This window comes from Brachycentrus maculatus, unplaced genomic scaffold (assembly GCF_059751285.1).
Source record: "Brachycentrus maculatus isolate JH-2025_06_01 unplaced genomic scaffold, ASM5975128v1 h1tg000091l, whole genome shotgun sequence".
Lineage (NCBI taxonomy): Eukaryota > Metazoa > Arthropoda > Insecta > Trichoptera > Brachycentridae > Brachycentrus > Brachycentrus maculatus.
In genome coordinates, this window is record NW_028280845.1 from 2,054,693 (window position 1) to 2,068,065 (window position 13,373).

A 13,373-nucleotide genomic window follows, 5' to 3' on the forward strand; every position below is an offset into this window, starting at 1 on the left:
TTTGATACAGTGTCCTATGCACTATTGGATGCGGATAAGGGTCAGTAGTGTTTTTATATTTTGCAAAAAGTCACTCAAATTGTTCAAATTTTTTTCAGTTTTTTTTGCTTATGTTTCATTTTCTAAATACGTAGAATTACTATTTAATCTAAATTTCAGTACAAATTTATGTTTTAATTGTATTATTCAAGATACATTATTTGTTCATAAATAAATAAAGCTTTCGTCATCATTATCTCCAAATACATGCTACTTTTGTTGGTAGTGAGTGACTTCTTGCACTAAGCCTATGATATTTTTTTATATATACACTTATTTATTTCAATTATCTTTTTACTGTGTAAAAAACTCATTTCAACTTATTTTTTTATATTTTTCACAGTTAAAAAAGTTGGAAATTAGGTTAATTTTTGGAGTATTTAATCTCAATTGTCTTGCTCATTGTGTGGCAATCCCTTAACTCGCTTCTACAGCCCGAACTGTCCGAACCTCTCCTTGCGAATCTGATCATTCTTCAATTTGACTATTGTAAACTGGGTCTTATTGGACTTCGACCTCCTTGAAGTCATTCTTTAACCTTCCCATCCCGGTGATATGAATTTACCACAACTCGACTTTTAAAATGAGAATATCAATATAAAATATAATAGATACGGGCTCAGAATTTTTGTATTCCTCCGTAGTTTAATTATGTATCACATGAAAGTATTATAATAAAAAGTTATTCATTTGCAGCGATGGAAATAAATAATTTGTGAAAAAACCTGGAATAAAATCACCAATACACAAACGTTTCTCAGAGTGTGCGCGCGTGTCGCACTTTACGCACACGCGGCTTCATACTGTTTGTGTATACAGGCATGTCGTTGCAAGTTTAGTAGTGCGCAGTCGTATGCAGCGGTCATGTCGCTACGTTAGTTAATGCGGCTACCAGTGATGTATTTTTTCTCGTTTTCAGATACTTACCAGAGCTAACATTACAAAATTGTTACATTTCAACTTCAACTATAGTCAATAAAAGCAACATTTAGGAATATTCACATTTTTAAACCACATTTTCATACGGTGAACAAAATACATATCACCGGTGCACGCGGAATTTTTTAGCACCTTAAGGCAAAGGTTTAATATAGCCCATATAAGTGTTTCCCATGAAGTATTAAATGCGTAGACAATAATGTTATACAATAGCAGTAAAATAATCAAGCACATATTTCATCATCATTATCAATCCACAAATGCATAATCTGTTAAGATTACATTAAGAAATTATAAATCTTTTCTTATCTTATTAACTTTTTTTTTTAAATATTGCATTTCATATATATTTATATTATAGTTCCGCAATTGTAATTTTTTCTATATTATCCTTCACTTCTGGGTTCGATACCCGGGGAATCAAATAAATTAAAGTGATTTTTCACTCTAATATTTAATCAATATTACCCTAGACCATGGGTCGACAACCTTTTGTTGTAAAAGGGCCAAATATTTTTCATGGGGATCAGTGCGGGCCGCACTTGCAGTAGGTATACATACAATATTTATGTACAAATATTTTAGTTTTAAAAATAAAACGCTAAGTGTATATTTTAACGACATTTATTGTATTTAATAAAATCAATGAGATTCCCTTCGCTCCCTTTCTCGCTTCCTTTCAGTCGATTGTGTATAATATCGTCCGTCATGTGCGTTGCGGCGAGAATCTCGCGGGCCGCACCAGGATGTCTCGCGGGCCGCAGGTTGCCGACCCATGCCCTAGACTATTACCTGAAGCGAAGGGCTGATTACCTTTCTTTCATGTGGTAACGATCAAGATAACACTGCGTTTATATGATGTAGTGCCCTATGCACCATTGGGGTGCGGATAAGGGTTTGAAGAGAAAGAAGAGATCCCTCACTTAACCTACTTATTTAACACAATATTTTGAGTGTCCAAATTTTTGTTCAGATATTCTGGATTCTAGATTCTATTGAATTCCGGATTCTGGTTCACGATCCGAGAAAAACCTTATGTCCATTTCATGAAGGTCTCTAGTAATAAAAACTTACTTATTTCAACAAGTATTACTAGGAAAAATGACCTTCAAGTCTTAAAAGTAATAGTTATTATCCATTTATACTAAGAAATGTTGGCACTTATCACTTCGTATGTTCCATATTTTTATCGAGGTGCTATTTATGCATGAAAGATATTTCTGCGCCTTAAATACAATGATAAGAATTAACTGTACGTATGCAATACTTCGACATGTGAAAAAAATGTGTCACCAAGTTTACGTGTGAAAATTCTATTCCCATAGTTTATGCTGAGTCCGCGAATTACAGTTGAAATATATATATATATATAATATATATATATATATATATATATATATATATATAATAATAATAAAACCCTTATCCGCACCCCAGTGGTGCATAGGGCACTGTGTCATATAAACGCAGTGTTATCTTGATCGTTTACACATGAAGGAAAGGTGATCGGCCCTCCGCTTCAGGTACCAGTCCATGGTAATATTGAATAAATATTACAGTGAAAAAATCACTTGTATTTATTTTACCCCCCTTGGGAATCGAACCCGGGACCTCCAGAACGGTAGCCGAGCGTGCTGACCATTACACTACGGAGGCGGACTATATATATATATATATATATATATATATATATATATATATATATATATATATATATATAATGTGTGTGTTAAGAAATACTAACACATGGTTGAACCTGGAATAAATATAAGAATAAAATTCAAGGAAATAGCCTTTTCCACATTTGTTTTATTTGACCAACGACTGGGTTCCGTTATTACAATGTGACGAAAAATAAAACAAAAATGGAAACAGCTATTCAATTCTTGTTTTCTTCTTTTATAATATCTAAATGCCAGAAAAAACTTAAATTTAACAACAAAATACATAATGTCTATCATTAAGTAAAAAATAATGCAGTTAAATAATACTGTACAAAAAAAAATGCACTTTGAAAATTTTGTGTTTCATTGTCTTGCAAATTGAAACAAATAATTGCAATGTTACCAGATGTGTTTGCATAAAATTTATTTATTTTTGTACTTATTCTGACATCTTAAAGTTGGTTACTGAAGATATAGTTTTATGTCATAATATTTTTCCTATGGAATAGCAGTTACAATAAATATTGATAAACGGAAATTGCTTTTATGTGATATTCTATGTTTAAATAGAAATAAATCTTTAAAATACAGAAATATTCTGGTTTTATTTTTATATTTTAAATATAAGTAAGCAAGGTGAGATCAGGAGAGATCAGACATCGTATTGCCATCGCCAAAAGTGCCATGTCTAATCTAAACAAAAACTGGGATGCGAGTAACAACACCAAGATACAGCTTGTCAGGAGCTTGGTCCTCTCCATTTTTCTCAGTGCTTCTGAAACTTGGACCATAAAAGTAGTAGAATGAAGAAAAATAAACACTTTCGAAATGTGGTATTGGAGGCCTATGCTCCGAATTTTATGGACAGCTAGACACACCAACGAGTCCATTCGCCAGGAACCATAATTGGATGGCTTGACTCTGGCCAATATCTCTACACGACGGATTCTTCAGTTCTTTGGGTCGGTAGCCGGAAGAGACAGAGAGGAAGATCCCTACATGATGGACCAATCAAGTTAAGGCAGTAGCAGGCACCTCGGTGGCTGGAGCACTACGTGCAGCGCAATCAAGGGATAACTGGAGAAGAGTCATTGCTTCCACAAGGGTCACAACCCTCAGTAATGAGGAATAATATGGAGAAGAAAAAGCAAGTTGAAAGGTCTGTTGCTGAATCAGTGTGCATCAAGTTATGTCAACTGGTGAATTGTCCAAACTCTAGCTAGGCTGGATTAACAGTTAAAATATTTAATTTTTTAAACTTATTTGACAACCTCTGTCGGTTCTAAAATTTGTGTGTTTAATGATCAACAAACCCCGTTTTTTATATGATCTGTTTTTTCATTATGGCTACTTTGGAAACATCAACATGTTCTATGGCGTTTTGAATTGAATTTTGTGCCATCGGTAAACGTATGTTTTTGAAAAAACGTTACGAATAAATAATATTTAATTAACTTAAATGATAATTTGATTTTTTGTTTATTGATTTATTTATAAGTCATAATAAAAATAAGGCTGCGCAATTTTATGGTCGGTAACCACCCTGAAACAATCAACTCTCAAAGTAAGTTTTGTTTATTTTACCACTCTGTTAAATGTTTTTTACGTTTTTCAATTTAATCAAACTATATTATTAAAAGTAAATACTCATATTGTTGTTCCGTCGTGATATTCTTATTGTTTTTATTTTAACTCTTAAATGCTCATGTGAAATTTCAAAGTGTCAAACTTATCTCGGTTTACTTCACGGAGTAAAAACATCATAATTTAGCATAAAATCAAATTTATCGATTCCAAAAATACACCTAACTGTATACCTACATACACATGGAACACAATAATGTATATTTATGTAGTCGATAATTGCGGTCGTATTTATGTAGTCGATAAGTCGGTAATTGCACTTTATGGCTAAATTACTTCTGTAATGCTAGTTCTGATGTAGACATTAGAATTAATTATTTTTCAATAATATCTGGATACATTTTCATTAATTTTATTTGTTTAAAAATTAAAAATTTTCGTTAAAAAAAGGAAATTAGCGAAATTTCTATTAGGCGTTCACTTAAGATACGCGACAATTGCTTGGGATTATTCACAATGTGAAAACATCTAATTGACTTTCCATAAATCAATGTATGAACATTGATTAGGTTAAATTTATGAACATGAAGTTATAACCGAATAATCACTATTGCAGTGTTCTCTGCAGCTTAACATATTTCACTGCATTATGAACTTGTTTCAGATGGCACAAAAAGGCCCAATAAAAACACCTATGCGCGTGCTAACTATTGCTGAAATGGAAATGATGTATAGCAAGACCACGAGAACTAATCATCAGAATCAAGCGGAAATTTCGCAACGTCCCATCTCACAAGCTAAAAGGCTTGTGGACTTGTTTCCAGAAATGTTTCATCCTGATAGACGCCGTAAGATTTTTTTGTACAGTTAGACTAAATTATATTTTAAAATATATATCCATTTGCTTTACTTGTGTAAAAATTACATAATTTTTTTACTATTAGATGGTATTGATTCTTCAATACTTTGCTACATTGTATACCTTACTTATTCATAGTTATCGTGTCTCTCCTGAAATGAGAGCTATAACTGTCACTCAAATAACACTATACATGGAGAATTTTAAAAATTTTAAAAAAGAATTTTAATTGTGCCTTGGGATGTTTTAGGGCGAAGAGGGGTTCAAAACTGTTTCTTTTATTATTATTAGAATATGGACAATTGGGGGGAGGCTGTAGTCATTATGACTATGTATATCATGTTAATTATGTGTTTATTATAATTTTTTTATGAATGTCTATTATTTCAAAATGTTGGAAGTTTATGATTTTTCATATCAATAATTTTTAGGATTTTTTTATTGTTGTTGTTATATCGCTCACTCCTTTCAAGAACGTCATAAATCAAAAATCGACAATTTTCAGTTGTGCATGTTTTCGAAATGCCCAGAAAATAAAATTTTTCCAGCAAAAGCAGCATATTTTTAACTTAATATTTATCCCCTACAGGGCAGAAATTGTTGTTTTTGCATTTTGAAGAAAAGGTATTGTTTAATCATATTTTTAAATATACTTAATATTTTTCAAATTGAGAAAAAACATTCAGGTTTTACCTAAAAAGATCTGTTGCACAGTGAAAAGTTAAATTAGTGGCTTGATATTTATTTTTATTACATTTCATTATATTTTTAAACTTTAAACACAATCTCCTGAAAAATCAAGTTTTTTGATATATGACGTTGTTGAAAGGAGTGAGCGATATGAAAAAGCATCATCTAATCTCATTCATTTCAATAATGCCCGCCGGTTTCTATTGCAGAGAATATAACTTCTGTTAAAAAGTTTGCGAAGCCGGGAAATCAGATGCACAAGCCATATTTATCAACTTCCAAAAAAAATGTTCAGGCCAGAAAAGCCGACCACGCCATTGTGCGGCGGGCCCTCAATTTCATTGCAACAAATCAGGTGAGATATTTTTATTTCTAAATGCATATCTTAAAACTTCAAGAGTCTTTGTTTGCTTCTTTTTTTCACACACATATACACACACACCATTTTCAACTAAATATTTGTATAAATTTATAGTAACTCTAAATTTATAGTAGGACTACCATACATGTCCGCCATTTTTGTCCGCCTCCGTAGTGTAATGGTCAGCACGCTCGGCTACCGTTCTGGAGGTCCCGGGTTCGATTCCCTGGGGGGTCAAATAAATATAAGTGATTTTTTCACTCTAATATTTATTCAATATCACCCTGGACTGATACCCGAAGTGGAGGGCTGATCACCTATACTTCGTGTGTTAACGATCATGGTACCTGAAGCGGAGGGCTGATCACCTTTCCTTCGTGTGTTAACGATCAAGATAACACTGTGTTTATATAATGCAGTGCCCTATGCACTATTGGGGTGCGGATAAAGAATTGAATTGAATTGAACCATACATGTCCTATGTTCAAATATGGCTCGGATCGACATGATAACTGATAATTTATTCAATATGTATTTATAGCATACTTTACCTTAGGCAGATGTACTCGGCTGTCCAAACTCAAAACACAGTAAGTGACATTTTTTTTGTAGTACGTTATTTTGCATTTTTGGACCAAGTAGAATCTATTTAGTCCAAAAATGCAAAATAACGTACTACAAAAAAAAAAATCCCTTACTGTGTTTTGAGTTTGGACAGCCGTACTATTTATGGTAGTATTTTCGCAGTCCGAAATTCAGTAAGTTAAAATGATGTACTTTTCACCTTCAGCTGGAAGAGACTCAGTTGCAAGTACACCCAAAATCCAAACAACTCACCAGGCAGACAATGGCCCCGGCCAGATTTCAAGCTGACAAAACCAATAATAAAGGTAATTTACATACATTTCGCCTTCATAAAATAGAAACCCAATATAGCATCCTACTTTCTCATCACAATTGTGATAAACTTGAAACAATTTGTTGAATAATTGGATGTACCATGGTAAATCATTATGCATTTGCAATATGTAAAATTTTATAGCCACATGTAAATTAAGGTAAAAATCTTTTCATTTTTAATTTATGTTTAACCTTCCCCTCCCGGTGATATGTATTTACTACAACTCGACTTTTCAAATGAGAACATCAACGAATATGGGCCCAGAATTTTTGTATTCCTGCGTAATATAATTATGTATTACATGAAAGTATTATAATATAAAAGTTATTCTTTTCGCATTTAGGATTTTTACGGAGTGTGGATGTTTTTTTTTTTTTGGTGAGAGTATTTTAATGTTTTTGAATTAATATAAACCCTGATGATGACAAGGTTCTTGTTGAAACCGGCAGGTTAAATTGTATTATTAAAAAACTGGTTATAACAAAGTTATTTCATTTTATAAAGTTTAAAAGTTATTCATTTTCAGCGACAGAAATAAATAATTTGTGAATATAATTTGGAACAAACTCACCACAACCCAAAAGTTTCTGTGTGTACGCGTGTGGCGTGCTTTGTAAGTATACACACATGTCGTAACGTGTTTACTACGCCAGTAGAACGCAGATCGTCTTGCGCGACAGTCGTTTCGCTACGCCAACGGTCGCGGTTAATTGCGATGTATTTTTTTTCTCGTTTTCATATAATACTAGAGCTAACATTACAAAATTGTTACATTTCAACTTCAACTATGGTCAATAAAAGCAACATTTAGGAATATTCATATTTTTCCCATTTTTAAACCACATTTTCATATGGTACAAAATACATATCACCGGAACGCGTCGGAGTTTTTAGCATCGTAAGGAAGGGTTAACTTAGTAAACACCGCTATTGCTTAAAATCTATTGTGTCAGTTGGAGAACATGAGGCACAGAGCAATGATAATTTACTAGAAAATTATAATTTTAAACGGATCAGGGTAGGATACAGGGAGTGATGATCTAGTAAACCTCTTATTAACCTTAAATGAAAATTAACTAATGTTGAAAAAAAAATACGAATCAATATGGCAGTACATAGTTTTGACATCTGGTGCTAAAGCAAAATTGGTGCAAAATATCACTACAAGCATAGCATATACATATAGCTTTCGTTTTATTTATACTAGTCCATATACATTTTTTTTCATTGACTTATGCTCATTTGAATCGTTACAGGTGTCTCCAAACCTGTAACTACTCAAAATAAAGAAACCCGCACGGGCGGTCAGTTTGTGCAGAAACCCGCACTGACGGGAGTGACGAGGAACCACAACAGGTCAACGATAGCAAATACCGAACACCACACTTACGAATTGAGAAGTCGACACATCGTATCCGAATCGCACAACCCTTCATCCGCCACAAATGCTCAAATGTTCACACAGTACAGAAATGTTAACGAATCTTTTGACGTTTCCATATGCGAAGAATCGTCGCCACAAATCAATCCTACGGAAAGAAGTATCATAGAAAGTAATGCGACCACAGACTCAACTTCCGTGGATTCGCATTTGTCCAATTTACTCAGTGACGTGTTGTCCAGAACGGAACTAACAACAAATAAGTCCGACATCAAACAAAAAATTACTGAAATCCAACATAAAATAAAGGAAAACATAGAAAATTCTGATAACCAATTGAAATTTTTTGCGTCACTTCTGGATGAGATATCAAACAATAAGAAAATTTTAATATCCTGCATAGAAAGTAACAAACAAATTTATAATATGACAAATGATCTACTCAAGCTATTGAATGATGGAGCTGAAAAATCAAGTAAAAAGAATAAACGAACGAGTATTCCGGTAGCGTTGAATTTATCAGCAAAATCCATATTTGACAAGTTCAGTAAAGATAATTTTACTAAACCTGTCACGAAAAATATAGCTAATACTCAAAAGTCGGATAAACTTTATACTCCTACTAATCAAAATGACAAGGAAGGAAATGTGAGTTCAATCACGAGTTACAGACTCGGAAGTAGCAAAAAAGAAAATGTGTCTCCGCTTAAAATAAAGTTCAACTCTCCGAAATCTAAACGTTTCCAAATAAAGAAAGAATGTTTATCTCCATTACGACGAAAGTTGAATTCGCCAAAAATGAAAAATTCCCCGCAGTCAAAATCGGTCAAAAGCCAAGATTTAAGAAAAGCTGTTTTAAAATCTGCTATTGAAAACAGCAAAAATATCGCAGTTTTAGAATCCGGTTCTGCAAAAAATACAAAATCTCAAGAAATCTTCAAGACATTGAAGGATAGTGTTAAATTTTTGAAAACGCCTGTCGGAAAAGGTAAAAAGACCGCATTCAGTATGGCGTTTGAAACTCCTAATACGAGAAGCAGAAACATAACCGCTAATAATATCAAGAGACAACTTGAAAGTTTATACGATTAATTATGACACATTATTAAAGTATGTATTTCATTCTCTACTGTTATATATTTATTAAATTTATAATGGGCTAGTTTCCTATCTTATTATTATATTTCTAGGCAAAAATGTAATTGAATTAATTTATAAATGAAAACACCTTTTCTGAATATTTTATATTGATATTTTGTCTGCAATCAATTTGTAAAACATGTTCATTTTAACCGTTTTAGTGCTGTACAATTTAATCCATAATTTTTTTGTCAATTTAAATTTTTATTTGTTACTTTGTCAGTACAATTGATGAAGTAAATGCTAATAATTTGACCCTCCACAATTTTGTAGTTGGATTATGAAGTCAATAATTTGACTCTCAGCACTGTAACATTTTAATTTACACTAAATCGCGTCATATAGGATGTGAGAGATTTGTGTGAAAAGCTGTTGGTAATTTTAAGGTGAGGAAGGTGCATAGTAACGACTTTGTTGCCTTTTAGTGTACAATATGACGTACTTTTATAGTGTTAGGTAAGTTAGTATGTATATACCTAGTACATAAGTAAACTCATATCCTATGTAAACTCACCAGCCAAATCATAGATCCAAAATCATGTACCTAAGTAACTTCATTGCTAACTTAGAATCATTGAACTGTTTAAAATTATGCCTTTAGCGAGATAGCGAGTGTTTTTGCCAAGAATTTTCACTTATGAATTACAGGAAATTATGGTAACTTTAAACATAAAGAGTAAATACACTCGCAAGCAGGTAAAAGTTATAAAATTTGTAAAGTTGAAGCCTTAGGGCCATAATAAATTGGTGTTGCATAAACCTTAGCTAGATTTCTGGATCACTTGGACGTTAGATAATAAAAAAAACTTGAATGAAGACATATTTACGTTGCGTGATTTTTATTCTTTTTTTTTGCCGAAAGCCGCTTGTACACTACATGGAATTTTACCTTTCGGTTTTGAAAAATAAAAGCGACTACAACAGTTTAGCGTGATTGAATTTACGTGCAACGTGTTCACGCACCAATCAAGAGCACTGATCCAAAGAAAGATGGTCAAAAGCACAAGCCAATCCAAGCCAATCATCGTTTTAAAACGCTAACTGACTTGCCGGACGGTAAAATTCCGTGTAGTGCACAAACGCCCTATGTATTCATCACTTTTCATGGAAAATAATGAGGGCAATTATAAATATTGGAATCTAGCCCATTATTTATGATAAATTGTAATTTCCACATGTCCAACAAATTAGTCAAATCTTAAGAAATTTTAATGAGGACAATTTTAAGTTTATTGTTTTACAAGAATAGATACAAAAGATTTCATGATGTTTGGCAAAATTATTGCTTTTATATTAAAAAAAGTAATATACTACATAATTTTGAGTTAGAGATAGTCATATAATTTACTAAAGCACTAACTTTGTGATTTTCCATTTTATAATTAAAATGTAACTTTGTTTTAAAATCACTATAAATATTTTATTATACCTTAATTATAATGTCTACCGGTTTCGAAGCTAACCGCTTCTTTATCAAGATTAATCAGTCTTGACAAAGAAGCGGTTAGCTTCGAAACCGGTAGACATTATAATTATGTTATAAAAAAAATGTATAGTGATTTTAAAACAAAGTGACATTTTAATTATAAAATAGAGATAGTCAGCGCCGTAAATGCCCAGACTTCCATATTCTTCTTCATCTTTGATGAGATGTCAAAAAATAATATGAAAATAACTCCTGTAATTGGAAATAATCCAGATTTTGTGAACAAGTATTTGGACACACTCAAAATGTTGTCATTAATTCTAATGCCAATTCATTAGTGTAATCTCATTTAATACATTGGAAAGGTTAATCTGGATGTGGTTTTTTTCTATTGTTTTTACATTGAGAAAATAACAAATCTCTCAGAGGGTTTCTTTTAGATTTTACAAGTTTTTGTTGAGTTGTGTTTTGTTTGTTTAAAAGTTGTGTTTTCTTTTGTACCTGTTAGAAATTTGTGCCTAATGTCTGTTCCATATTGTAAATTTTCTTAAATTAGCCTCAAATCCTGCCTTAAATAAAATAAATCAAGTTTCAACCATACCAAGATGTAAACTGTTTCACAAATAAGTTTTGTTCAGATTAGATTATATATTTATCTAAAAGTATGTGCTAGGTACAAGGTACCAATTCTCAAGTACAAGTGCCTAACTGCGTGTCTTGAATTTAGCCGATTTCAATATATTATTCCTTGTACATATTGTACTCCATACACATTGATGTCAACCTTTTTTACATGATGTGATATATCCAGGGCTATATATTTTTTTTTATTAACCAAAAAATGTCCCAGAATTCACTAAAAATAAAATATTGAAATATTCATTCAATACCATATTTTATCATTTTGATGAATTATATAAATATAGAGTAATTACATAAGCACAAACATTGTTTCCTCTAATTGATTTTGAAAATTTAAAAAATTAATTATCCGTAAAAAAAGGGTGCCGGAACGCCGTTCTACTGCGTTTTATGAAGAAGAAAAAAAGCCCTGGAGATATCCATCATTCCTGTACGCACGTGATTTTTTTTTCAGAAAAATATTGCAATTTTTTTTTTTAATTGTTTTCTAGACCCCAGTTTAAAATAACTGCTGTAGGATTCTGCCGCATCAACGGATCATCAATAACAAATGTAGCTAACTTATTTGACGTATAAGTCTATATACCCACTTGACTATATAACCATTTGATACATGTTCTAAGATAAAGAAAGCATTGAATTTTAAAAGGATTTTCGAATATCCAACCAGATTTTGTTATTTTAACATTTGAGATAAAATGTATTTGTTTTATTTTTGATGCATTTATATAATACTTTGTTTTCCAGATTAAATGAATACTCTGCTACTTTTATGTATATGTATTACTTTTTACTCATCTCATGTAGTTGTGTTTTTGTTATGTGCATTTTTTTGTTTTATTTTTATATGTGTGGAAAACTTATATGTATCAGAAATATTTCCTAACATAATATTGGTTAGTCAATTTTTTTATGTAATTTTTTTTGTGTTCGAACAGATTGCTTATTAATGAGTTTTTCAAACATTTTTCTAACAATGCTAATGTAGATAGTTTTTTTGTTTTTTTTTTTTAATATTTAAAACAAAAAATATTCTGTTATTTTATTTTTAATGTGAATTGAAAATAATAATTACATTCATTATTTTCAAGAATATTTTTTGTATTATAAAAAAAAAAAACAAGAATATATGTATTTTATAGTTCTTAAAACTGGTTTAAATTATTTTTTTGAAAATAATTAGCAGTTTTAGGATTTTTTTAAACCCAAATCACATGAAACATACATATTTTTTAAATGAAGTGACTTATTAATTTATTTTTATAAAAATAATAATTTGGAAATAGACACAATGGAGTCAATATCGTGGTCCAAATTCAGCAATTAAAAGGTTAAAAAAATATTAAGTAGTTATGACCGCTGACTATTGGTAGAGGGATCTGTTTTAAGTCAAAAGATCAAAAATTACAGATACATATCTCTAAAACTGTAGCACCTTCGACAAATAGCGTATATATATGATCATTAAGAATTTGTTAAATTTATACTCCCGTATCACCTTTTACAAGATTTATATGGATGTACCACCTGTATAATATGTACCTGTAATTTACATTATATAATTATATGATTAGATAAGTCTCAAAATACGATGAAGCTTTTATTTTGTTTTTGTAATTACAATTGATATTTGTTATCATGTATGTAGTAACTTCAATAAAAAGTTTTAATTAATGTTTTGTATTTGTCATCTCATATCGCCATGATATGCAATGATGAGCCTGACCGTAGTGACATTTTCTCACCA

At 31.4% G+C, this 13,373-nt stretch overlaps 1 protein-coding gene across 2 annotated transcripts; it reads left to right on the forward strand.

Moving 5' to 3' along the window:
* The first annotated feature begins 4,008 nt into the window (after positions 1 to 4,008).
* On the forward strand, positions 4,009 to 12,284 carry LOC148310605 (uncharacterized). Of its 2 annotated transcripts, none has more exons than XM_088258237.1 (5): positions 4,009 to 4,206; positions 4,891 to 5,074; positions 5,985 to 6,130; positions 6,927 to 7,026; positions 12,118 to 12,284. In XM_088258237.1, the coding sequence occupies exons 2-5, from the start codon at positions 4,891 to 4,893 to the stop codon at positions 12,132 to 12,134; spliced, it is 447 nt and encodes a 148-aa protein (XP_088114363.1). In that variant the 5' UTR covers positions 4,009 to 4,206; the 3' UTR covers positions 12,135 to 12,284. The 2 variants fall into 2 exon arrangements, with proteins under 2 accessions (XP_088114363.1, XP_088114362.1); XM_088258236.1 differs by lacking the exon at positions 12,118 to 12,284 and adding an exon at positions 8,294 to 9,635.
* The last annotated feature ends 1,089 nt before the right edge of the window (positions 12,285 to 13,373 follow it).